We start from the raw sequence: 26,974 nt of genomic DNA, 5'->3' as shown, positions 1-26,974 counted from the left end.
TGTTGCTTTAATTATTTAGTATATTTGTACTCTGCCCTTCAATATCTCCATTTTCTGGGAGGCTAGAAATATGAAAAATAGAATAACAGACAATGGAATCCAAAACACTGGAACAACAACTGAGCAGCACAAAGTGGCAAATATAAACACATTGACCTAGTTTTAAAAAAATTAAGCACCACATGAAACGTAAAAAGGCCTGGGAAATTTTTTTAAAAGCCATACAGGTGTAGGCACCAACTGAGCCTCCCTGCATAGGGCCACCACAACTCAGAAGGCCCTTTTCCCAGTCATCACTCACCTTATTGCATACAGTGAGTGGATCTAAAGGAAGACCTCTATAGGTGATCAAAGCGCACCGGGAAGCTAATGTAGGGAGTAGACATTGCCACCAGACCCATGTGTGACTGAACCTTATGTGAAATATGCTTTTAAATAGATAGATGATGCTTCTAGTTGTTTGGATAATTATTTTGTTTGGCCCCAGGTTATGTGTGCTGTACAGGCAAATCTTGTTATATGCAGAACCGCTATTTGCGGTTTCACGTATCCATGGGTGGCAAAAAGATACCCGACCTTAATATCTGCAGGTAGGAAAGGGTTAAAACCTGTGTGTCTATGATTCCTAGAAGGCTGGAAATAACTGTGGAGGTCATTTCTGGCCACCAAATGGAGAAACTGAGCCATTTTGTCACTCTTCTGCTTTAAAAAAAGAAAAGAAAAAAGATCCCCCCCCCGCAATTTTCCATGGTTTTGAGGGGCAGTTTTGGGCTAGGGGGCATTCCTGGCCCCACGGAGCACATTACAGTAGATACTTTGTTGTTTTTGCCTTTTTTCGCTGCTTTTCCCCCATTCTGGAACCTAATCCCCCATTTTTCATAGTCGTGATGCCTTGTTACAGTTTTGTTATTCACGGAATGGAACCCTTGCAAGAAATGAGGCTAGCCTATATAACCAAGAGCAAGGATGGGTAACTTCTCAAGAAGGCCCTCTCTATTCTCCAGGCAGTGGTACATGCACTGAGCACTGGTGTGACCTTGCCATACACAACAATTCCATCACAGGTGATCAGGCTCCAGAATAAACTCAGGACTCTGTAGCAATTAGAGCTTCAAAACTAGGAGGCTTGTGCATTACAGCATGTTGTAAGGCATTGCATGCAAAAGCCCAAGCCTGAGATGTGGAACTTCTCTGTCTCTTTCAGCATTTCAAAGTGTTGTTGCTTGTCAGCAACATTTTCCTTATACCTTGATTATAATTTGGTAGGGTTCCTGGGGTCAGCTGTCCTTGTCCAAGAAGGCTGCTGCTTTGTACTCGGTAGCTAAGAAACCCAAATTAAGCTATGGGGATACTGACTTTAATAGAGATTATTGGGGGAGCATATATTTTGTCTTGTGTGCACATTTTGAAAATTAGTGCCATACTAGCTAGTTCAGCGTCCGTGTGAATCATCAGCTAAAATGTGAAGGAGACTTGTTTTCTGTATTCTGAGCAACACTGAGAAACACGATAGTCACTTGTTTGTAAGAGGGGATTAGGAAAAATGACACACACTGCAACATTGTATGGACGTTGATGTCTTGAAACAGATGCCCTACAATCTGTAAATACTGACCTCACATTGGAGGTGGAACTTCCATTGTTCCAAACCTCTTGGGGCCACTGTTTTAATTAATTAATTAATTAATTAATTAGACATATTTTTATACCGTCCAAAACATATGTCTCTGGATGGTTTATAACAAAACAAAATAAATGACAGCAGAAAAGGTTAAAATATTACAACAATTTAAAATTTTAAAACAATATTTCAAAACCTTGTTAAAACTATTAAAACAGTATTTAATTAAAAGCCTGGGTGAACAGATGCATCTGTAAAGACTTTTTAAAAGTTGTCAGAGATGGGGAGGCTCTTATTTCAGCAGGGAGCGCATTCCAAGTTTTGACACCTGAGAAGGGTAGTATCTGGGTCGAGATCCGTCGAGATCCATAAGAAGTGGGTACTGCGCCTGCGCAGGGACCATGCGGTAGCTATGCCGAAGCTTTTCGAGGCGTCCTGGCCATGTCCCCACGCTCTGCGCGTGCTATTTAAGGGCGGCCAGGACGCACGTTCCTCAGTTCTTTTCCGACCGCCGTTGCGATAGGACCTCAGTCTGCCATTAGTCGGGAAGTTCCTCATATTTCTTTACGAGTTTGTGACCTCGTTTTCTCTCCACGGACCTGTTTATTCGGTTTTTTAACTCGGACTGGCTGACGATCCACGTTTTCCTCCTTGACTTGGACTGGCTGACGTACTCTCTCCCTCGTTGTGAACTTGGACCAGCTGACGTACTCTCTCCCTCGTTCTTGAACTTGGACTGGCTGACGGACTCTTCTGGCTCTTCTAACTTATTGACTGGCTGACGATACTTCGACTCTCTTACTGCGAGATGGCTGACGAAAAGAAATCCTTTAAGAGGTGTGAGCGCTGTAAAGCAAAACTCCCCTCTAAGGATTTGCATGACTTGTGACACATCTGCTTTGGAGAACAGCATAACGTCGCCACGTGTAAGATATGCCTATCTTTTTCCAAGCAGACCTGGAAAAACTGTGCGCTTCGTCTTCGCGCTGCTATATATGATGACATGCTGAGCCCCTCGACACCGGGGACACCCTGCCCTTCGACGTAGGGAAGGAGGACTCCTCCTAAGTCCTCCTAGACTCCTCAGTTGATGTTGACCTTGCACAAACCTAAATCGCAGCCCCGTTGAGCCTCGACTTCAAGTCCTGACTGTCCTTCCAAGGTTGTTCCGAGTAAACCTGACAAACGAAGCTTGACACCGACTGCTCATCCAACACCACCCTCGACATCGACACCAAAACCCCCATCGACATCTAGTGGGAAATCCACATCAACGTGCAAGGAGGACCGCCCTTCAACATCAACCTCAGGTTCAAAGGCTGCTCTCCCCTCGATACCAACATCGCCAAAGCGCAAGAACACCGATCGCCCCTCGACACTGAATGGGAAGCGTCAAAGGCTTATTGACCTGACGGTAGAATGTACTCCGTCACCCTCAAGTGTGCAAATTCGCTCCCCTCCACCAGGGCCTGACTGCACCACCTGCGCGCCACAGTCTCCGATCGACATCGAGGCTTCGACCCCAGTGCAACACCCAACGCACACGACTCTGAAGCCGAATGCTACCATTCCGAGAGCCCTTTCCCTTTCACCAGCTCCGACGCTGATCGCCTCTTCTCCATCCACGCCGAGGACGACGGCCCCTCCTCTCTCGACACTTCATACACCAGTGGTCTCTGTATCCAGGCAAGTCTCCCCTCAGTACCGACCACCGCCACCGAACTTCGACATTGAGGCTGGCGAAACTGTCGATCCCACAGTACCTCTCGTTCCGACGGAGTCAAATGCACTCTTTACTTTGCTGGACTCGACATCGATGCGACATCGAACACTCCATCGACGTCGACGTTTTTGGGTTTTCTTCCAGAAACGGAGAATCCAGAGCTTGCATCCTTGCTCGCTCGTCCATCATCTACACTGACAGCAGTCCACCTGCAGAGCCCTCTTTCATGGCACACATGCGGTTTCACCCACACGGGGTCTATCCAGGGTCTTGGTTCATCCTCACCGGTGGCTGCCTACATGTGTGATTCAGCCAGACCGTGGAAACCTGTCTCTCAACTTCCCCTACCTGCAACGTTGCCTGTGATTACACGCCCAAAACGCACCACGGTCTCCACGCAGACTAATACTGCTACTCTAACATACCAAGCCTCGCAGACTAGATCCGTTGGGACACGCTTGGTGTCTACCCAGACGGATGTCCCTGTCCTTCAAAGAACTGTTGCAGAAACCCAAACTGCAATACCTGCCTCACTGTCTACCTTGCACTCTGACCACTGTGGTTCCTCCGATTTCGTATCAGACCAGGAGGAGGAGGAGGAAGAGGTTGTTGTAGAGCCACCAACTGAGGTGGCCCCTGCCACCTATGTGTCACCAAATGAAGAGCTCAAGATGTATCATAAACACGTGCAGGCTATGGCTGAGGCATTAGGACTGGATCTTTGCTCAGAACTAGCCACCATAGATGACCTGGTCTATAATTTCATGCTCAAGACCCAATCAACAGCACCCATTGCTTTGCCAATGCTTCCTGTTATAACGCGGGCCGCCAAATGCACCTGGGAGGTACTTCACACCTCCACCTCAACGTCTAAACGCCTGGAAAGCTTGTATCGCATCCAGGACAAGGATAATGCCTACCTCCACAAACATCCTGCACCAAATAGTTTGGTAATTGATTGAGCATCTACATCTAAAACTAGGAAGCACTATACAGTACCACCTGACAAGGAGAGTTGAAAATTGGATCTCTTGGGCAGGAAGGTTTCTCAATCTCCTGTCTTTCCATTAAGGTGGCTAACTACTCCGCCTGTACAGCTAAATATAGCCACAGCATCTGGGAAACCTTACTTACGGACTTGGACACTTTACCCCCAGATGAGTTTCGAAAGAAATTCTGCCACACTTTGGAACGATCCAGTAACCTGACCAGACAGCTCCTTAGCATCACAAAACACTTGGCAGAAAGTGAGTCCCGGGCAATGACTGCAGCAATCACCCTTCGCAGACATGCCTGGCTGCGCTCCACTAATTTGCAGCTCAATATGAGAGAAAAAATAGAAGGGTTGGCCTTTGATCGTTCTGGCCTTTTCAGCAAAGCAACCGACTCGACGATAGAACAACAACAAAAATCGAAGTTTACGGCAAAAACTTTTACAAATCAAGCTTCCACTTCGACCTCCTACTCTTTCCAGAGGCAGAGGCCGCCATACCATCGCCAGGATCGCCGGGATTACCGCAGGCCTTACACCCAGTACCAAAGGAGAAACTATCAAGCCAAATCAAAATCTGGCCAAGCTCAGCGCAAATCCACCGACACCCAAAAGCGTCCCTGAACCATCTGTCTGCTCACTGACACCTCTTCTTTCCCCATCCCTGCCTGCGGGGGTTCAGCCATCATCTGCGCCGCCACATTACATCAGACTGGCAAGCCATGCCCCCGCATGGCACCGCATAAAATCAGACCACTTGGTCCTGAAGATCATATCCTCGGGGTATGCCATCGAATTCAGGATGATACCACAGTTCACGGGAATGAGGTTCACTCCTCCAACGTGTGCCTTACAGGAAGAGGTAAACGAGCTACTGCAAAAAGGAGCAATAGCCCCTGTGTCATGAGTGGACAGGCGGAGAGGCTTCTATTCCCACTACTTTCAAATCCCCAAACGGGATGGGGAAATTCATCCCATTATGGACCTCCGCCATTTGAACAAGTTTGTACGCGTCCGGAAGTTTTGCATGATGGCATTGCAACAAATTCTCCCTCTCGTACAAGGAGAAAGGTGGCTTGCGACGCTGGATCTCAAAGACGCCTACTTCCACATCAGCATCAGACCTCAACACCGGAAGTTCCTAAGGTTCACCGTAGGAACCCAAGTGTTACAATACAATGTATTACCCTTCAGACTGCCCACAGCCCCAAGGGTCTTTACGAAGTGCATGGCCCCAGTGATTGCCCACCTACGGACACTGGGGATTTCGATTTATCCATACTTAGACGATTGGCTCTTGACCTCAAAGAGCAAAGACGAGTTACTTTCGCATATCCGCTGTGTATTGGACCTACTTCACGACCTGGGCATCCAGGTGAACTGGAAGAAGTCTCACTTGGACTCGGTCCCAGTGACCACGTACATAGGCGCTGTCTTGGACACAAACAGCCAAAGGGCATACTTGCCAGAAGAGCGATATGTATGCATTCGGGACCTAGTGGGTCTATGCCAACGATCCCCTGTTCAAACGGCTCACACAGTTCAATGCCTTCTGGGCCTAATGGCCTCTTGCAACACCGTCATCCGCTTTGCGCACTTGAAAATGAGGAAACTGCAGCTGTGGTTCCTGTCTGTCTTCCACCCGACCAGACACAGCCAGCGAAAACGTTTAGAGATCCTGTCCCTGGTCCTGGACTCACTCACCTGGTGGACAGAGAAACGGAATCTCCTCAAACGCGTACCCTTCCAAACCCCGATTCCATCAGTCTGGCTGACGACAGACGCCTCTCTTCAGGGGTGGGGAGCACATTGTGGCCACCACCGGACTCAGGGAAGGTGGACACCAAGCCAAATTGCACATCAATTTTCTCGAATTGCTAGCAGTTTTTCTTGCACTGCAAGCTTTCCAATCACTCCTCCAGGGCTTGTCCGTGCAAATTCAACTGGACAACACGACAGTTCTGGCTTACATAAACCACCAGGGTGGGATGGTGTCTTGCAGCCTGTGTGCCCTCGCTGCTCAAATATGGAATTGGTGCCTCCGCCACTGAGTCTCACCCTTGGCTGTCCACATCAAGGGGTTGGACAATGTCCTAGCGGACAACCTCAGCCGGGTTTTCCTTCAGGACAAGCCCCACGAATGGGAACTCAAACCAGAGTATATCACCCCCATTTTCGACCGGTGGCTTCAACCGACAGTGGACTTATTTGCAACAGCCTTGAAAACGAAGTGTGCCCGCTTCTGCTCCAGAGCAGGACACGACCCACTGTCTTTGGGGGATGCCTTCCAGTTGGACTGGATGAAGGAATTACCGTACATGTTCCCCCCTCAGCTGATAATTGCCAGAGTGGTGGCTCGTCTTCTAGCAACTCCTGTCCTTTGTATCCTAATAACGCCGTGGTGGCCAAGGCAATCTTGGTTTCCACAGCTACGCAGACTGTCCAAGAACAGGTACCAATGCCTTCCACAGGTACCGGACCTGCTCTCTCAAGACGACGGCCTCATTCTTCACCCGGACGTACACACCCTGAGACTGACCGTGTGGCGTGTAGGATTTTGAAAGAAATCCTCTTGAATCGCAGAAAGGAGTCCACCAGGCGAAATTATGCTAGTAAATGGCTCCGTTTCCGAAACTACGCAAGAACCAGGGGTTTTTTGCCCCAACATGTGTCTGTCAAGCAAGTATTACTTTACCTCTCCTCCTTAAAGGCCCAAGGCCTAGCTAATGTTTCTTTGAAGGTGCACCTGGCTGCCCTGTCCTCATGTCACCCTGGTTCGGATGGCACGACCCTCTTTTCTCACCCAGAAAGTAAGGCTTTTTTGAAGGGTTTGACTACCCTCCAGTTAAACCGCCTGTGGAACCTTGGAGTCTCTCCTTGGTTCTCTCCACACTCACTGAATCGCCATTCAAACCCATGGCAACAGCACCTGTGAAGCTAGTCTCCTGGAAGACCGCTTTCTTAGTCACCATCATGTCGGCCAGACGTGTTAATGAGCTCGTGGCTCTGAGGAGTGACCCCCCATACATTCGATTCTACCAGGATAAGGTCCTGATGCGCATGGACCCTACCTTTCGACCTAAGATAGTCTCGGGTTTCCATCTGAACCAGGACATTGTCCTCCCGACTTTCTTTTGGAACCCATCTTCAGCTCTGGAAAGATCCATGCACTCTCTCGATGTACGCAGGGCGCTCCTTTTTTACCTGACACGAACAAAGTCATTTCGCAACACGGTTCGGTTGTTTGTGGCCTATGCAGGCTCCTCCAGGGGAACCTGCATCTCTCGTCAACGTTTATCCAGATGGCTGGTGGACCTGATACTATTTACATATAAGCTTCAGAACCAAACCCCTCCAGAAGCCATCAAAGCCCATTCTACCAGGGCCCACGCTTCCTCGGCTGCACACCTCTCCGGAGTGACCTTCATGGACATCTGCAAAGCAGCAACCTGATCCTCCGAGACTACCTTTGTGAAACATTATGCTATAGACGTTCACTCTGCTGCAGAGGCTAACTTTGGGAGGAGTGTTTTGAAAAGGGTATTACCCTAATTACTACTGCACCCTCCTCCTTGTTGGAGCTTGCCAGACACCCAATTCTTATGGATCTCGACGGATCTCGACCCAGATAAACAGGTTGCTCACCTGTAACTGATGATCTCGTAGAGATCCATCAACATCCATAAGACCCTCCCTTCCTACCCCTCTGCAGTAGTGTGCCAGGTGTGCAGCATTTGTTTCCATAAGGATCTTATATGTGTATTTAAAAAAACAAAACGCTTCACAAACTCACCTGGATGGTTGTCACCTTGGCGGCGGTCATCCAAGAACTGAGGAACGTGCATCCTGGCTGCCCTTAAATAGCACGCTCAGAGCATGGGGGCGTGCCCAGGATGCCTCGACAAGCTTCAGCATAGCTACCGCATGGTCCCTGCGCAGGCGCAGTACCCACTTCTTATGGATGTCGACGGATCTCTACCAGATCATCAGTTAAAGGTGAGCAACCTGTTTTTCCTCCCACCTTTGTTCCCCAAATCTGCTGTATATAGAGATGGTATTATAAATTTGCATTTTCATTAAAAATATTTTTAATTGCTTTTGACTTCTACTCCCTCCCCTGTATGCTCACTATTAATGTAAGCAATACAATGCAGCTCTAGCCCTTGTTAAGCCTTGTCTTAGGGCCTGATAAAATTGCATTGTGGCCTTGTTAATGTTCTTGGGAGTTCAGTCAAATAGCTTAACTTTGTTATCTCTGTTTCTGGACAGGGTGGACCAAGCAAACTTGTACAGAAACACTTGACTGGCTTATTCAAAAGCATTGCATCTTTTTACCATCCCTCAAATAACGGCCGGTGGCTGGTAAGGATATATATTTTCTTTTAAGCTCTTGATGTAAAGATTAGAATTCTTAATTAGGGGGGGTATCTTGTTGCTCTTGGTTTTCTTTAGCTGTTTGTTTTTTAATGAAACAATGTCCATACTAAATATGATTTACAACTATAGAATCTACTTCCATGCAAGTTCTCTAGACATAAAATTTATGAGTTAACACTGAAAAGCAGCCATAAAGTTACCTTTAAAAAAATTGCTTACAGTGCTTAAAAGGGAACTTTATTGTCTGCTTTAAAAGAAAAGCAAAAGAAAGAAAAAACCCAAAGCAAACACCAACTTTTACTAATGAGTAATACTTGTGGGTGATAACATCTAAAGCAGGGGTTATCAAACCTGCCCCCCAGATGTTGTTTGTCTAAAACTCCCATCATAATGGGAGTTGTTGTTCAACAACATCTGGGGGACCATGTTTGAGGACCTCTTATCCAAAATGAGAGAGAGCTGTGCCAAGATTGTGCTGTCCTTTCCTAAACCATAAGCAACGAGTGTACAATGCACACAGGTACAGTTATTCACACGTTATGTTGAACACAGGTATAGCAGAACACTTCCTATCTGCACCATGTTTTTGAAGGGCCTGTACCCAAGTTCACTTTTAAAATGACACAGCTACAGTCATTTGCACAAAAATGTGTATAAGTGTGCAGACGTCTGTACAGTGTACAGCATCATCGTCTATATAATTAATTCTCTTAGCTGGTACGTGTCCTGAATTTGGCAGCAGAACTTTCGCGAAATCTTTCTATATCGCTGCTGCCCGATATAGTTGCCAGCGGGGATTTGAACTGGCAACTTCTGGCTTGCTAGTCAAGTCATTTGGTTTTGCTACTTTTCTTGCTGCTAACTAACTGAAATTGATTCTGTTGCCTCTCTTTGTATGCTGGCAGAACAAACTAATGAAGCTCCTTCAACGACTACCCAATAGCGTCGTCAGAAGATTGCACCGTGAGCGTTACAAGAAGGCGACTTGGCTTACTCCTGTGCCTGATAGCCATAAACTTACTGACCAGGATATAACAGACTTCGTAGAATGTATTATTCAGCCTGTCCTCCTGGCTATGTTCAGCAAAACTGGAAGCCTAGAGGCAGCCCAAGCTCTGCAGAACCTTGCACTAATGCGACCTGAGTTGGTAATCCCACCAGTACTTGAAAAGTAAGTGCTAATGAAGTCTGAGGCAGGGTGAGTTGTTCAGTTTTGAGATGGCCAAGAGAGGATGTCCCAAAAGGATTGTCCTTTCTGCAACTGAAATGCTCAGATTTGGCCCTGGTAAATGGAATTTCCTATTTATATAGGAAATTGTTCAGGGATGTGGTGTGTTTACAGCCAGTCTTTTCACCTATTAAATCTGCACAGAGGTCTCCTGACATTTGAGTTCCTCTATTATTCATTTATCCAAGTTGATATACCACCATTCTGGCCCAAATAGGCCCTCAAAGCCATTTATAATGTAAAAAAACTGTTAAAAATCACACTCCCACCAGCACTACTAAAACATCAAGTAACAGAATTAACTGCAAATCACATGGAGCCATCTCCTCCATAGTTTTTAATATGGATCCTAAGTAGGAGCAGATCCAGTATAATTTGTGTGCTGATATTTACTGTTGTGTAAATAAGCAAATTGGTTTGAAATTCAGTCTATCTTCAGAAAAGAAGAAAGATTTCATAGAGTCTTAAATCTTAAAAAATACACATCTTACAATAATTTCAAGAAAACACTGGAACATAATCTTGGTCTTTAAGGATTTCCAAGAGTGCCGCAAAGAATTCATCATTCTTTAAACATTCTTTAAAGATTAAATGTTCCTTCTTAACCCTTTCCTGTCTCCTCCACCCTGAAATACCCCACAGAACATACCCTGCACTGGAGACATTAACAGAACCTCATCAGCTCACGGCCACTTTAAGCTGTGTCATTGGAGTAGCTCGCAGCCTGGTATCTGGGGGCAAGTTGTTTCCTCAAGGTCCAACACACATGTTGCCTCTGTTGATGAGAGCGTTGCCTGGTGTGGATCCAAACGACTTTAGCAAATGCATGGTGAGTATATTCACCTTTGTGTAGTAGGTTGGATTGTGTCCTGATGCCTTGAGTCACTTCAGAATGTGGCTCTAGAGTTCTGCACACAGGAGTTTCCATGCTTGGTTCCCATGCACCTTCCAGTTTTTCAGCCCCTTTTCCATTCTAGGTTGTTGCATGCTAGCTGCCCCTGTCACCGCCACCAAAAATCTCAGACCAGCACCATTGTGAGAGTGGTGGGGATCACACATATGGCAGTGACATGTGTGCACTTTGATAGCTTGTAGAGTTGTATAACAGGAACATAATTATGAATGAGTCATTACTTCACTAGTGATGTTTTCCCTCTCTTCACTGCCGTTCCCTGCATTTTTAAAAATTATTCTTAGCAAACATACTAAGGGAGGAGAGCTGGTCTTCTGGTAGCAAGCATGAATAAGCATGCTAAACAGGGTCTGCCTTGGTATGCATTTGAATGGGAGACTGCATATGAGCACTGTAAGATATTCCTCTTAGAGCTGGCCTGTTCAACCCAGGTGCGCCCCCCCAGCTGTTTTTGGACGACAACTCTCATAATTCCCAGCCACCGTGGCCAATAGCCAGGGATTATGGGAGCTGTAGGCCAACATCTGCAGGGGGATGAAGTTGAGCAGCCCTGTGGATGGGGCCACTCTGGGAAGAGCATCTGCATGCTTGCATGCAGAAGGTTCCAAGTCCCCTCCCTGGCATCTCCAAGACAGGGCTGAGAGAGACTCCTGCCTATAACCTTGGAGAAGCCGCTGCCAGTCTGTAGATAATACTGAGCTAGATGGACCAGTAGTCTGACTCAGTAGAAGGGGGCTTCCTATGTTCCTAAACATATTATTAATGTTCCCCATACCCTAAATAACGAGGAGGAAGGATAATACCCAGCTGGCAATGAAATCAAGGGAATCTCACAAGTTCATAGATTAAAGTGGAGGATACTTAAAAATTGTATGGGTTGTATTCAACAGTCCCTCTGGTGAAAGGAGGCATTTCAGACTAACCCTTCATCAACATGCTAAGATTTTCTACTGCATGAGGGGTTTGGCACAATTTTTTGCAATCTTGAAAAAGGTCTACAGCTACCTGTGCCTCCCAAAACTATGACCCTGTGGGTTGTGGGGCCCTCAGGGTGATAGTTTTGGGAAGCTCAGGTGGCTGCAGAGGGAAGAGGAGATTGCCGAAAATTGCCATGTACTTCCTGTGTCACATGTCACATCTACTTCAGGGATGAAGCAGGCATGCCTCTTGCTCAACCTCACACATTTTTAAGATAAACATTTAAACATATTTTGTGTGTGTCATTGTGATCTCTTGTTGAGCTGTTCTCGGTAATGATTTAGACCTTATCATATCCTTTTTGAGACTCCATTCAATATGCCTACACACTGAAATTTTCTTTGTATCTCCCATTAGATCACATTCCAGTTTATTGCAACATTTTCTACTCTCGTGCCTTTAGTAGACTGTTCATCTGTGTTGCAAGAGAGAGATAATCTCACAGAGGTAAGATGTGAAATGGCTAATTTGCTGTGGTTATCTGTGGAGAAAGCTCTTTAAGAGAGAGAAATGCTTTCTTATGAAATAAGTTATTGCATATTGAACTGCTCAAAAGAATGGTCAAACATAAAAATGAGGCATCAAGAGCCTTTTGTGTAAGAACAAGGTACAAAAATAGTGGAATCATGATATCCTTTTATTATTGATATTCTGCAGTCAGTGAAGCTCTGTACCGCTGGGGTGGGGGGGAATAATGTGACTCATATTTTTGAAAATCAATGAACATTAGTTGCTTTTTCTTGATTTTGGCCTCAGTATTTTGAGTGTTTGTGGAACTTAGAATCTTACTTGAATCTGCAAGAACTGTGGCAGGAAGAGGAGTATGAGTAAGAAAGGGACAAAAGTTTTGGAAGATGATTCTCACAGGACTTATTTATTTGATTGGCTGACTGACTGATTGATTGATATACCGCCCCTTCAAAAATGGCTCAGGTCATATCAAATTGACTTGAAATTTCTAGCTGCAGTTTGAGAGATATAAGTTGGATGTAGTAGAAAATAAAGGCATGAAATATTCTTTTGTCTCTTTACATTGTAGGTGGAGAGGGAACTGTGCTCTGCTACTGCTGAATTTGAAGACTTTGTACTGCAGTTTATGGACAGGCAAGTTATGCTGGGAGCTGAGTGTGCTGGTGAGGTGCTAACTCTGCTCTGCTCGCTTTCTCCATGTATCTCAGCTTAAGTCTCCTACACTGCAGGGCTGTCTGAAGCTTTCTCCTCAGACTGCCTAGGCTCCCAGTTTTACTAGCCTCATGCCAAAGGGTTTTTAAGTCTCTCTTGGATCCCATTCAGAGAGGGTGTGTGTGTGTGTTCACTTTTTAAAACCCCCAAACCTGGGGGGAAATGTCATTAACTGTGAGGTCTTCACAGAATATGAACACGAGGCTGCCTTATGTTTAGTTAGATGAGACTGGTTTATCTAATGCAGTAATGTCTCTATACTGAGCAGCAATGGCTCTCCAAGGTTTCAGATGGGTTTTTCCTAGCCTTGCTAGAGATGCCAGGGATTGAATATGGGACCTTCTGCATGCAAAACGTGCGCTATGCCATTGAGCTGTATCCCTTCCCCCTCAGTATCTGAGCTATGAGCTTGAATTTGGAGGGAGAGATGTTGCCTTAATGTTCTATGAGGAAATTTCAGGCATAAGAGTCAGCAAAGGTCAAAGAGCAGAGTCTCTTAAGAGAGCAGGAGACTGTGGACTGCTCAGGATGAGAGCTGAAAGAAAGAGAATGGGCAGAGATGTATCTGGATATGACATGCCAATGACTGTGTCCAACTACTGCCTGCTTTTAGAGGAAATGGTTTAATTACTCCTGCCTTTTCTCATTTGGGGGGCTACATATTTTGGAGCCTGCAGTGAGAAAATACTTCCATGCAATTGAAGCATGGATAAACTCCTTTCCATCCAGCTGTGGTATGGCAAATTTCTTCCAGTTTCTTCTCCTTTCAGAAATAAATTGCATGTCAACTTTGTAAATAAATTGATAACAATTACTAGCAAGCAAACTTGTTTTACGAGTCTGCTTGCCTACATACACCTATGCTAGTAATTTCTGAGGTCATTCACACAATGAAAAACTGTGTTCTCCCTGGGTTTGGGAGCTGTGCGTGCTCCCAATTTTTGGTTGTGTGGAAGCACGGTAAGAGGAAAACCTGGGTAGAAGTGATTGTGTGAAAGCAAGGTAGGAAGAAAAGCCACCCAGGTTTTCCTCCAACCTTTCTTCCACACAATCACTTCTGTCCAGGTTTTCCTCCTACTCTGGTTCCACACAACTGAATATTGGGAGCACAGTCAGCTCCCAAATTTGGGTAGATCACAGTTTTTGATTGTGTGAATGACCTCTGTGTCTTACTAGGGAGAAGATTTGTACAGCTTCCCCACCTGATCACCAGGAGGAAAAAGGATATCATGCCAGAGGAAGCTGCAATATACTGAGTTGGACCATTGATCCGTCTAACTCAATATTGTCTACCCAGATTGGCAGATGTTTCTCCAAGGTTGCAGATAGGAGTCTCTCTCAGCCCTATCTTGGAGATGTGCCAGGGAGGGAACTTGGAACCTTTTGCATGCAAACATGCAGATGCCGGTCCCATTCCCTAAGGGAAATAGCTTACAGTTCTCACGCATGTAGTCTCCCATTCAAATGCAAACCAAGGCAGAATCTGCTTAGCAAAGGGGACAATTCATACTTGCTACCATAAGACCAGGCCACCTTAAGTGGCACTAGTACTATATTGGGCAGCAGTGATATAGGAAGACGCTGAAAGGCATCATCTCATACTGCGCGGGAGATGGCATTGATAAACCCCTCCTGTATTCTACCAAAGAAAACCACAGGGCTCCGTGGGCGCCAGGAGTCGAAATCGACTTGACAGCACACTTTACCATAAGACCAGCAATCTTCCCTGATAATTGGCTCTTTCTAAGCCTTCAGGATATATTGTGCAGATATTATTGCAACTTGCCATTGTATTGAGACATCAGCAGGAAAGCTTATAATGTTGTTTTTGATAAGCTTATAAGTTTTTTTTAATTTCTTCTTAAAAATTGTTGTATAGATGTTTTGGGCTTATAGAAAGCAGCACACTGGAGCAAACGAGAGAAGAGACTGAAACGGAAAAGATGACTCATCTGGAGAGTTTGGTGGAACTGGGCCTGTCTTCTACTTTCAGCACAATCCTCACACAGTGTTCGAAAGAGATATTTAAGGTATGTGGCACCAGGAGCATGGGAACTGAAACCTTTCTTAACTCCTTTGTCTCGCTTGATTTTTCTAAGTCAAACGCTCCTTAAACTGTAGGCCATTTTAAAAAGTTTTCTGTCCTTTTCCTTTTGTTCTTTGAAGTAGGGAGTACACTAAAAGGCAAGTGATAATCATCATCCCATTTTTGTCTGTGCAGTTGTCATAAAGTGTTGTCAGATTGTTGGGATAGTGTACTGACCCTGGAATCCAGAGAGCTGCTCCAGCCATTCTTCAAAGAGCTGCTGAGGACTTGGGCATGCTTAGTGGGGATTTTAATTCTCCCCACCACCACCACCCGCCCCTTTAAACAGCAGCCTGTCAAGCTGTATCACAAACTGACTGTGCTATGGCATGTGCAAAAGAGGGCAACCAAACATTTGCATGGGCTTGAGCACCTTCCTTCTGTGGAAAGCGGCCGTGTCTAGGGCTTGTCAGTTTAGAAGAAAGGCAGCTAAGGGGAAGCATGATGGTTGGTCTCCATGATGTTGCACAACCACCATTTTAAGGCCTTCTCCAGGATGCATACAAGGTTACTCAATGTGTCAGCATCTTCTGCTAGTGCAAAGACTGGTCTTGAATAGACCTTCCTTTCTCTGCTTGGCGTCCTTGCACTAACGCAACACTAGTCTGGATGTAGGCCATGTTTAGTATAATGATTGTTATTTATATACCGTTTTTCAGTGGAAGTTCTCAGAGTGGTTTACTTAGAAGAAGAAATGGCTTACCGTTTTTCTCCCTTGCTTTCTTTTAGGTTGCCTTGGAAAAGGTTTTCAACTTTGCTGTTTCCAATATTTTTGAGACCAGAGTGGCAGGCCGAATGGTAGCTGACATGTGCCGAGCTGCTGTGAAAGTGAGAAACTCTAAATTCTTCCTTGCACTGCCCCCCCCCAACCCAGTTAAGAAGCAAACCGAAGAGGCATCCCCATAGTTGCCCCATTGTGCTGGCCCTGGGAATCTTTGCCAGTTCCCTCTTATGGGCTTTGGATAGCAGTTTCTTATCCTAGTCCTTAATTCTTCGTCATCCTTTCCAGAACAGAGGCCTCTAAACAAAGAGGTCATATTGCAAATGATTGTTGTAAGATGTTCATTATGGTGTTTTTAAAAAAATAAAAATAATAAAACTTCTGTGCTTGCAAAAATAATCTCAATGTAGAACTTGATTCTCTGTGACATTTTCAGTGTTGTCCTGAGGAGTCTTTGAAGCTCTTTGTACCCCACTGCTGCAACGTTGTGGGACATCTTACCCTCAGTAAGTTTCAGTGGTCTTGTATTGTGCTGTAACTAGCTTGTGTGTGTGTGTTTTAACTTGTATGTTTCTGATTTAAAACTTGGAAGAATTTTTTTTAAATGTGGCTGCTCCTGGGAAATCTGATATGCTTTGTATTTTACTTGCCTAGAGCTGAGCTAATTCTGAAATAGTAGTGGGGTTGGTTTGTAGCAGAAGACAAAAAGTGCCGAAGACCTCCAAAGCAACACACCTTGGAAATTAGCAGGAATTGTTCCTCAGTTCAGCCCGGCTGACTTGGAAGGCAAACACAGTTGGGATTTATTTTTTTGGCAGGCTGCATTTAGTCCAGTCTCAAAGCAGCTTCTGCAAAGTAGGTAGGATGGAGCTCTGGTAGGCTGTTCAGCAGCTCTTGACTTGAGCCCCTTATTAGTGCCACATAAAACACTAAAATTGCATGGTAACAAATGTGTTTAGAACCCTGTGCACCTGCTTCAGGAAGCTGCAGCCAAAACCTGTGTGTGTACACACTTGGTTATGTGACACAGCCGGCAGCACATGTGGAAAGTACTTGTTTAAACAAGTACTTGGAACATGAGTTTAGGGGCCATTTGGATGAACAGCCCCCACATGCAAGGGATGTGCCGGGATACACTATGGGTGTGGACCTGCTCTACTCTGCTTCAAAGGGGCTGTGTAAGCCCTCGGTTTTAAAGGAATGTGCTCTGCGATTTGGCCGCTGAGTCGTGATTCTGGCATGTTCCTACTCCCTTCTTCATGTGCAGTCCCTGCTACATTGTTTGAACTGAGCCACAGCAGCTGCTGCATAGATAGACCAATGGTCTGACTCAATATGTGGCAGCTTCCTGTGTTAAGAGAGGAGAGCTGGTCTTGTGGTAGCAAGCATGACTTGTCTCCTGAGCTAAGCAGGTTCTGCCCTGGTTGCACATGAATGGGAGACCAGATGTGTGAGCACTTTAAGATATTCTCCTCAAGGGATGGAGCCACTCTGGGAAGAGTAGAAGGTTCCAAGTTCTCTCCCAGGCATCTCCAAGATAGGGCTGAAAGAGGTTCCTGTCTGCAATCTTGGATAAGCTGCTGTCAGTCTATGAGGACAGTACTGAGCTAGATAGACCAATGGTGTGACTTGGTATATGGCAGCTTCCTATGTTCCTATGTTGCAGGCGCTTTCAAGGCCTTTATGCAGAGATAAATCTGCATTTGCTACTGCCTCATTGTACCTTCAACAGGGAGCTGGAGCCTGATCGTCCCTGATGAGTGTCCCTGTATCCTATGTGTTCTTGCAAACGTGTGTGTGTTGCATTCATGTTTACCATTTCAGCTGTACACTTTTTTAAAATCTCAGGAATACACCTAAAATTGGTGTTCTGTAAAGTGGCTCTTCCTCTGTCCTTCCCTCAATTTCTTTGCCTCTCCCTCTTTCTAGGCTTGGACTGGAGAAGAGGGAGAGTGCTTGGGACTGAGGAGGCATCTGATCTGGGTGTGGCATGAAATAGAATCTTCAATATAAGCATTAGACACAAAGCTGTTGACATCAGGCAACAGGCATGGATGTTGTAAGCAACAACTTGCAACACTGAATATTGTAGTGCTCTTGTTAAATACGATGCTTCAGTCCAGTGTAGAGATGCGAGACAGCTGAGGGCAGAAAAAGGATGCTTAAATATCCAGGAATGTTCAGCTGGGTTTGTCGAGAGTAGGGAAACATTCTCAGGCGTTTGCAAATGTGACTTCAGTCATATTGCTGCAGTGTAATAACAGGAGGGCTTAATGTGTTTCTTGTCTAGATGATGATGTCCTGAGTGATGAAGAGCTGGATAAGGAGCTCCTCTGGAACCTTCAGCTGTTGTCAGAGGTATTATGGAGAATACTAGCTTACATTTTTGCCTTGTATTTGATCGATTGTAATTTTTCCACTGATATTAACTAAGTGCAGTGAAGCACCAGAAGCGTTCATATAACCCATACTTGGACACATGCATGATGGCTGAAAATAAACTCTCTTGTCCGGCTGCTTGAAGTAATGGTGAATTGCTCCAGTGCAATTCCCTCCTTCCTGCTAGGGGCAGCATCGGTTGGATCCTCATTCTAAACCAAAGAAGGGAAGATACATGCCTTGCCCATCACCTCTCCTGAGTTACAGCTGTAAGGCTTGCTTGCTTGCTTCTGTGTGGTTTCCCCTACCCAGGGTACAGTTGTTGTTTCACCATAGAGGTCTCTCCACCACAAGGAATTCTAAAGGTCTCCTCTGTGTCATACCTTCCCTCTCTCTACGGTGATCATCCTAGATCCTAAAGGCCTCATATGTGTTCACTTTGTTCCTTCTGCCAGTTATGGCACACTTACTTTAGAAATTTGCAGTGCAAACAGCACCAGTTCCAACATCTGGTTGTGGTGTGTATTATTCTGGAGTGGGATGGAGGTAGGGGCCAGTGTTCTCTCTAATTTTTTTCATCTGTGTGCGGAAGGAATTTTGTTCTGGGCGGCAGTATCAAGACAGTGTGTGGGCACGTATATTCAGAGAGGGACCTTCCTGATTCAACCTGAGTGGGCTCTAAAATTAACTGAGCAGACATCAAAAAATCTGTGAGCAGATGCACGTACACACACCTTAGAGGGAACACTGGTAGGGGCTAGTAAGGAGCCATGGTTCAAGGTGTCCTGTCTTTGATTTGCACTGCCAGCTCCGGTGTTTCTTCCTAAATTTTTTAATTGCCTGGAAGACAAACACCTAGCACATGGCTTTTTGAGGTGGTGGTGGGGAATTAAAGACCAGAGAAAAGTAAGCATGTATTAAACATGTTTGAAGCTCAACCATATCCTCCAGGAAAACAAGGCACTGTGTTCAACCTGCCAGGATGGCACCTGGGCCTGGTGAGGGGCTGTGGTGCTCATAATAAAAGACATATCTGCAGGGATAGGCAAGCTGGGCCCTCCAACTGTTGTCAAACTACAACTCCCATCAGCCTCAACCTGTGGCTGGGGGTGATGGGAGTTGTAATTCAACAACAGCTGGAGGGCCAAGGTTGCCTGTCCTGATGCACTGAGTTGGTCTCTTGCGTTCCTGTGTGTGATGTTTATAGTTTACGAATGATGCATTTGATTTCTGATGTCTCCACTCTTTGGTCAGATCACTCGCGTGGATGGGAAGAAGTTGCTGCCATACAGGGAGCAGCTTGTGAAGATTCTGCAGCGAACCCTCCATTTAACCTGTAAGCAGGGTTACATTCTGTCTTGTAACCTACTGCACCACCTTCTCCGTTCTACTACACTTATCTACCCCACAGAATACTGCAGTGTGCCAGGTGGCTTTGACAAGCCTCTTTCTGAATACTTTCCTATCAAGGCAAGAACTTTAACTTACTTAGGATTAGAGAACTTGATTGCTTTTTTTTAAAAAAATAAAAGTATGCAACTATTATTCTATTTGTTTTTTATTTGAAGATTTGTTCAGCCTAGTGGCTTTTGAAAGTGTACAGTCGTCCCTCTCCAGCCACAAGGGTTCCATTCCTGGAAACCCTTGTGGTTGGCGAATTCGTGGTTGGAGAGCTATTGGTTTCAATGGCAAACAGGGTTAGAGGAATCGCGGTCACAAAGCGACTGGAAATAAAGGTAGAAAATGGAAAGAAGCCCCCTGACCCCCGGAAATGACCCCCTGACCCCCGGAAATTACCCACCCCCCAAACTGCTCCCCCCCCCAAAAAACCCCCTAAAACGCCGTACTGCAGATACTCAGGTTGCGGTTGGTGAGGGAGGTCACAATTTCCCAGTCGCGGATACTCAAATCCACAATTGGGAAAACCACGATAGGCGAGGGGCGACTGTAATTGAAAGATGCTCTAGGCGAAGATATCTGCATTTGTCTTTTAAAAAAAACAAAAAAAACCTGGCAGCATTATGTTCTATGAACTCTTACTCAGCCTGCTCATCTTGAGAGGTTTGGGCAACTTGCAATTTTTAATGTTTGAGCAACTAATGACTGCTTTTTATTTTAGGACGCCATCAGGTATATTGCATCTATCTGCAGAGCACCCCGTTAATACAATACTTCAGGGATGCAGATTTTTTTTACTGCATGTATCAACATCTGGGGTACATGGCAGTTCTTCACCATATCTGCATGCGGTGTGCTCTTCATCAAAAAAGACACATCCTCCTTGTACGTTATAGGGCATCCACAGTATACATAAAGTGAATCTTCTTACATGTGAAATTGCTTTTAGTGCTCTACTTTACATATAACTACGCTAAGGAGTACGGCATAAAGGCTGACATGCTAATGAGAGGTAGAGTAGTGTAGCAGAGAGCTGGTCTTGTGGTAGCAAGCATGAATTGTCCTCTTTGCTAAGCAGGGTCTGCCCTGGCTTGCATTTAAATGGGAGACTACATGTGAGCACTGCCAAGTATTCCCCTTGGGGGTGGGGCTGCTCTGTGAAGAGCACTTGCATGCTTTCATGCAGAAGGTTCCAAGTTCCCTCCCTGGCATCTCCAAGATAGGCCTGAGAGACACTCCTGCCTGCAACCTTTTAGAAGCCACTGCTGGTCTGTGTAGACAATACTAGGGATGTGCATGGAACTGCGGCAAGGAGGTTTGAAGGCGGCGGGGTGCTGCTTTAAGAGCCTGGGAGAGTGCACTTACCCCAGGCGCTTTCCCCCCACCAGTGTCCTTTGTTAAGAAAGCTGATTGGGGCGTCAGCGTACCTCCTTGCTGCCCTGTTGCCCGAATATGGCCGGAAGTCCCCAGAGGAACCGCTGGTTCTTTGAACCGATTTGGAGGCCCATAAAGGGCCACCAAACCGGTTCCGTGCACATCTGTAGACAATATTGAGCTAGATGGACCAATGGTCTGACTTGGTATATGGCAGTTTGCGATGTTCCTATGAAATATAGGAGACCCAAGTTTGGGGCGGTATAGAAATATGTTAAATAAAATAAATAAACCTTGTAGAAGAGTCTCTGTAGACAATACTGAGCTAGATGGACCGATGGTCTGACTAAGTATAAGGTAGCTTTCTGTGTTCCTACAAGATTGAGCTATGAATCCAGAAGTCCTTGATTTGAATCTTGTCTTTGTCATGAGCTCACTCAAGATGGTCTTCTCTCCTAGTGTAGTCATGGTGGTGTTTTTTCTCCAGTCATGATTGCATGGTTTGCACACTTTCCTTGTGAGTGAATGGTCAGGATTGCTTGTGTGAACAAATGGACTAGACTGCATCGACTAGACTTTCTGTTAGGCCTAGATCGTTTCATCCTGCAATGAGCTGACTCGAAGTCCTACATCTATATGTTAATGATGTGTGAGACTAACTGCTATCCACTCTACTCTAAACTTCTCCTGTTCGATGACAGTTTTCTTTGTATAATCCTAATTTGTTTGTGATCTGTCAAAGCCAACATATGTAAAATGGGCGAGGCCAACTTTTAGCTGAGGTGGAGAGTTGAGATTTATTTTTTTATATTAAAGCATAATATAGCAACAATGTAAAATGAAATGAACCATTTCTAGTTCTAAATTAAAATAAAAGCAGAGGTGTTAACGAGAACGAATCTTGCTTAGAGTTCAAGTGGTGGCAATTTTGTCAGCAAGCCAGCTCGGAGTAGGAAAAACACAGATGCCATCTACCTCAAATTGCTGGAAAATGTAACTTGGCAATTAACAAAATTCACTTTGTCTCTCTTAAAAAGAAGTTGCTGTGGATTGTCATTTGCTGGCTCTGTTGTGTGTCAGCCTTCTGAAAGTTGCAAGTCCAGAAATGGTCACCCGTTTATTGACAGGATTGCATATGTACCCTTGAAAAGGTGAATTATGCACATCTTCTAAAGTTGTGCAAATATAGGCTTATTTTGTAGAATTTTTCCTGGTTTTGCTAGTCCTGGAGAGGAGGAAAGAAGTATGCATGATATTCTCACCAATAAAAACGTTGGTGTCCTCACCCTTCCACCCTGTTTTTAAAGAAGGCCAGGGAAATGACTGTGTTGAAATAATTGCAACTTCTTCTAGTTTGCTTTGTGACATTTCTCTGAGATGAGAGGAATAGAAGAGGCAACATGTGAGCCTGAGGTCCAGTCCTGGTTTCTCCTCATGGTGGGGGGAAAGTAACATCAGCAGGCTCTATGATTCCTTACCTATCTCTGAATTGCAGACAGTGCTTCTTAGTTACTCATTCTTTGGCACATTTAAGGCCTGTGTACAGCTGGTTTCCAGGCACAATTCAAAAGGCTCTTTGGAAACCTTTAACAGTCTGGAGCCAGCATATATTAGGGTTTAGTCCTTGCCATGTCAAACCTGCACCCATTCTTTCAGAACTGACCTTGCTGCAAGTATGGCCATCTTGCTCTGTGAGATGGAGCAGTGCCAGAGAAGGGTCTTTTCTCTGGTGGCCCCTTATATTTTGAAAATCTCTCTCTCTCAAGTGAAGCCCAGCAGAACCCGATGTGATTTACCTTAGGAAGGTAGTTCTTTTTGTGTGGAATTGTGACCCTTCAGTCTTTGTACTTGCTATAAATGGCAGATTTTATTTTTCATTCATCTCTTGCATTTTATAATATGTTAGTGACTGGTTGGATTTAGAGAAAAGCAACCATATCCATATATATATATATATATTTTTTTTTCAGCTCTGTCCAAACATAATTTTGAGATACCTAAAAAAATCTGAAGCGGCCGTGATTTTTTAGGAGCTGTGGGGGCAACAGCTAACTGTAAATGTTTCCAGTGGGTCTTGGTTTCCTTAAATTGTCTGCAGGAGTGTCTTTCCAGATGCCAAAAACATGTTTCTGTTTAACTTCTGAACACATTTGTTATAATGCGCTCCTCTTTCCCAGGATGTGATGCAGACCACTTTTGTGCACTAGTCTCATTGTTAAATGTGTCTTGTGCGGTGCCTACTATTCCTGCTAAGTGCGAAATGCACATCCTTGTTTTGTGCTTACAGGACTGGGGTAAGCCTGGTGATCTGCGAAACCTTGACATCCAGTGGCACGTTCCTTCAGCTGAAGAGATTGCTTTCTCTTTAGAGTTGCTGGATTCTTTTCTCCAGCCAGAGCTTGACAAACTAACACACTATGCAGATGGTAATCTTGAAATGTCCAGGTTGGTAGTACAGTTCGTGATTGGGTTTTACTCAAACTCTGTCGATACATTTTGTGTTGGCAGGGATCACTCAGCTCAAATTGGCTAGTGTATGTGTGTGTTACAGTTACACCTCTTCCCTCTAAGTGGTCCAAGGGCTGCTGAAATTATATAATCTCAGTAAACCTTACAACAGCCCTGTAAAGTAGACCAAACATTCTCCCCATGTTACAGATGGAGGCATAATTCACAAATTATGCCATCACAAACACATGTTTGTGTCCCCCACCCCTGGCTTTCGTCTTCAGAGAGGCACAAGGGGTAGAGGAAAGAGCAAGCTGTCACCCAGCTGGTAGCTCCCGCACCCACCTCAGGAGCCCAGGGATGTTTGTCTACTCTCCCCCCCCCTTGTCCGGTTGTAGCTACACCCCTGGTTATAGAGCTGGTGCAGAGGGATGTCTTGTACTCTGTTATAAAGCTGTATGGGATTGCAATAATTGTTCTTCAAGCATCTGAAATTCAGGAATTTGCATGTCTACCCAAGAGCACCCTCTAGTGGTGGAAGCTGGATGAAGTTCAAAGTACTATGTTGCCAGTACCCCGAAACTGCTTTTGTGTATCTTTTCAGTGCTGAAATATATTTCTCATTTGCTTTCAGAGATGATGTCCAGCAGTGTCTCACTATAGTACACAATTGCCTTATTGGGTCCGGGAATATTCTGCCACCCCTGAAAGGAGAGAGAGTAGCACACCTGTAAGTAAGCTTTGCTCTGTACAGATGATAAATGGAATGACAAGGCAACATCTTCACAGGCTGATATTTGCGTATCTTGCAAAGGGTTGTGTAAGCTTACCTGGATTATTAATCTCTGTAGGGATCCATGGTCCCTCGCAGCGGAGTCTTCTGAGCCTGCACAGTAGGCCCGCAGAAGAATCTTTCGCTCCATTTAGGCGCTCCTGCCCTTTAAGGCATAGAGATATCGGAGCCTTCAGCGGGTGCCTGTAGAACCAGCTGTAGAGCGCCTCCCTCTTCAGTTCCTTCTCGTCCGCTGCTTGCGCTGCCTCGGGAAGGATCTGCTCCTGTTTTTCCTCGTTTCTGTAAGAAACTTAGTATCTCCCCTTGGCTTAAGCATTCTACTTCTGGTTTTTTTTGGACTGACTTTGGACCGTTTTTTGAACCTGGCTGTGTTGACTCCTAAGAGTTTTTTAAACACTGTGCAACTTGTAAGAGCACTATGCCCTCATCAGATGGGCTTTCTGATTGCCTGATCTGTTTGGGGGATTCACACAACACCAGTGCCTGTAAGGTTTGCCTGTCATTTAAAAAGAAAACCTGCCTAAGCTGAGAACTTAGCCTTCAAGTATCTCTGTATGCGAATATCCTTCGCCCGGGAACACCGAGCCTGAGCCTGCCATTGCCGCCAAAGACCGTGGGGCCCAGCCTGCTGGCACTGACCTCCGCGTCCACACCGTCGACATCCTTGTCTTTTGCCTCAATTGATTTTATGACGCCTATGGAGAGAGGGCGAGAGCGATTGCATAAGCATAAACAAGATTGCCATTGCTCCTTGTTGGGAGAGCACCACAAGAAAAAGGACTAGCATGCTCCCCTTGTGTGACTTTGGTGCCAGCTAAGTTGCACTCAACATTGGGCTCGGTGCTGAAAGTGTTGGCCCTGTCCTTGGTGAAGACACCCATCTCCTTCATCGGCTCAGCCTGAGACTTCATTCTCCCCTCGTCGTCGAAAACTGCTGTGTTGGTATCGGCGCCAGAACATCTAGGCTCTTCTTCATCAATGATGATGAGCTCTGGCTCTTCATCTGGATCTTCAGCATTGGTGCTCTTGATGCCGGCTCCATCGATGTTGACTTCTCTGCCCTTGGCGCTGAGACACTTAACGTCTTTGATGCTAACACCACGATCTGCAGAGTTGAGTGCTGCTCCGTCAACCACAGTACACCCTCCCTTGTCATCAGTGCGAGTTCCAACTTGACATCCTCGAAGCCCACAACCTCTTTGGTGCTGTTGGCACTGGTTGACACTATGGCTGCACGTCATCTTTCACCTATTCGTTCAGCACCACCTTCACCATCATTATTTTGCAAGCATCGACACCTGCCCAGTTGCCTTCTCACTGATCACCGAATCCTCTGTAGACATCTTCTTTGGATTCTCCAAAGCCTACTTTGTCAAGAGCCAGAACGTCGTCTTGGATCTGTGAATTCACCTCCATCGGGCTCTATTATTAAGGGGTTCACCCTATCACAAGAACTTGATACTGAGGAACCTGAATCGCTTGTGCAAGTTCCTAAGACACCAACTGGTGGTCTATCTACCTTGATGCCAAGATGTCCTTCAGCTTTGCCCTGGAGGGAGCAGCCTCCCACATCCCCTTACTGCTTGGGATGACTCTCAAGATGGTGAACTACTTGGCCTGCATGGCCAAATACCAACGGTCATTATGGGACAGCATGAAAGATGAAGTAAATGCTTTGCCTGAGCCTTTAAAGGACAGATTTCTGTCTGCTCTTTCTAGGTCGGCAGATTTTACTAGACAACAATTATGCACGGCCAAACACCTGACCGAGCCAGAGTCAAAGGTGTTGACTGTATCTATTGTGCTTCATTGCCATGCCTGGCTCCAATCTACACCTCTGGAGCCAGGTATGAAGGAAAAGACAGAAAATCTCCTGTTCAGTGAGGAGTTGTTTCTCGAAAGACACTGACAACACAATGGAAAAACCTAAGAAGTCGCATTATACTTCTAAGACCTTCGTGCAGTCCCAGTCGTCATCTTATCATCAGAGGTGTTGTCCTGCTTTCAAACAGAGGTACCAGCCTCAGCTTTCCCAAGACAGGAGAGCTTACCATCCAGGATCTAGACCGTATTTCAGGTGCCCCTTCCATCAGCATCAGAAGGGCCAACAAAAATCCAAACCTCAGGAACAACCCAAGCAGTCGTTTTAATGTCTCAGACTTGGAAGTATGTCTCCCTGTTTCTTCAGCTGGCATCCATCTCACTCCCTTCCTGGTGTCAATTGACATTGTGTTATGCATAGTGACCAGCGCCTATGCTATTGAATTTGACTCTCTACTCGCCCATGCAGGCATAAAATACACCCACTCAATTCCTATCCTTTCTTTGCTGCTCCAAAAGGATGCCATAGAACCAGTTCCACCTTCCTCAAAGCACACTGGGTTCTATTTCAGGTACTTCCAGGTCTCTAAGCATGATGGTCCCCCCATCCTGGACCTTGCAAAAGCTGAACAAGTTTGTCTGGACCTCCAAGTTTCACATGATTTCCCTACAGTCAGTACTGCCACTGCTGTGGGAGGAGGAGTGGTTTGCATTCTTAGACCTAAAGGACGCTTGATCCCACATCTCTGTACGTCCTTGGCACCGCCAGTTCTTGCGTTTTTGCTTGGGCACTCAGGCCTACCAATACAAAGTGCTCCTGTTCGGCCTCTGTACTGCCCCAAGAGTTTTCACTAAGTGCATGGCGGATGTCATTGCCTATCTCCATATTGAAGGTGTCTCTGTTTTTCCCTTTCTGGATGACTGGCTTTTTACCGCAAAGG

General features: G+C 45.5%; 1 protein-coding gene across 6 annotated transcripts in view; it reads left to right on the top strand.

Annotated features, from left to right (window-relative positions):
• PSME4 (proteasome activator subunit 4) overlaps positions 1 to 26,974 on the top strand; it is a 141,561-nt gene that overhangs the window by 55,352 nt on the left and 59,235 nt on the right. For all 6 annotated transcript variants that reach the window (XM_053245680.1, XM_053245687.1, XM_053245697.1 and 3 more), the window contains 12 exons: positions 8,605 to 8,697; positions 9,618 to 9,883; positions 10,583 to 10,769; positions 12,189 to 12,278; positions 12,871 to 12,935; positions 14,893 to 15,043; positions 15,829 to 15,927; positions 16,257 to 16,326; positions 18,111 to 18,178; positions 19,454 to 19,669; positions 23,259 to 23,416; positions 24,054 to 24,149. In XM_053245680.1, coding sequence (XP_053101655.1) covers positions 8,605 to 8,697; positions 9,618 to 9,883; positions 10,583 to 10,769; positions 12,189 to 12,278; positions 12,871 to 12,935; positions 14,893 to 15,043; positions 15,829 to 15,927; positions 16,257 to 16,326; positions 18,111 to 18,178; positions 19,454 to 19,669; positions 23,259 to 23,416; positions 24,054 to 24,149 — 1,559 coding nt within the window. The remainder of the gene's footprint in view (positions 1 to 8,604; positions 8,698 to 9,617; positions 9,884 to 10,582; positions 10,770 to 12,188; positions 12,279 to 12,870; positions 12,936 to 14,892; positions 15,044 to 15,828; positions 15,928 to 16,256; positions 16,327 to 18,110; positions 18,179 to 19,453; positions 19,670 to 23,258; positions 23,417 to 24,053; positions 24,150 to 26,974) is intronic.

Source organism: Hemicordylus capensis, chromosome 1, assembly GCF_027244095.1.
Source record: "Hemicordylus capensis ecotype Gifberg chromosome 1, rHemCap1.1.pri, whole genome shotgun sequence".
NCBI lineage: Eukaryota > Metazoa > Chordata > Lepidosauria > Squamata > Cordylidae > Hemicordylus > Hemicordylus capensis.
Note: the sequence above shows the minus strand (reverse complement) of the source record. Positions and strands in the feature narration are given on the sequence as shown.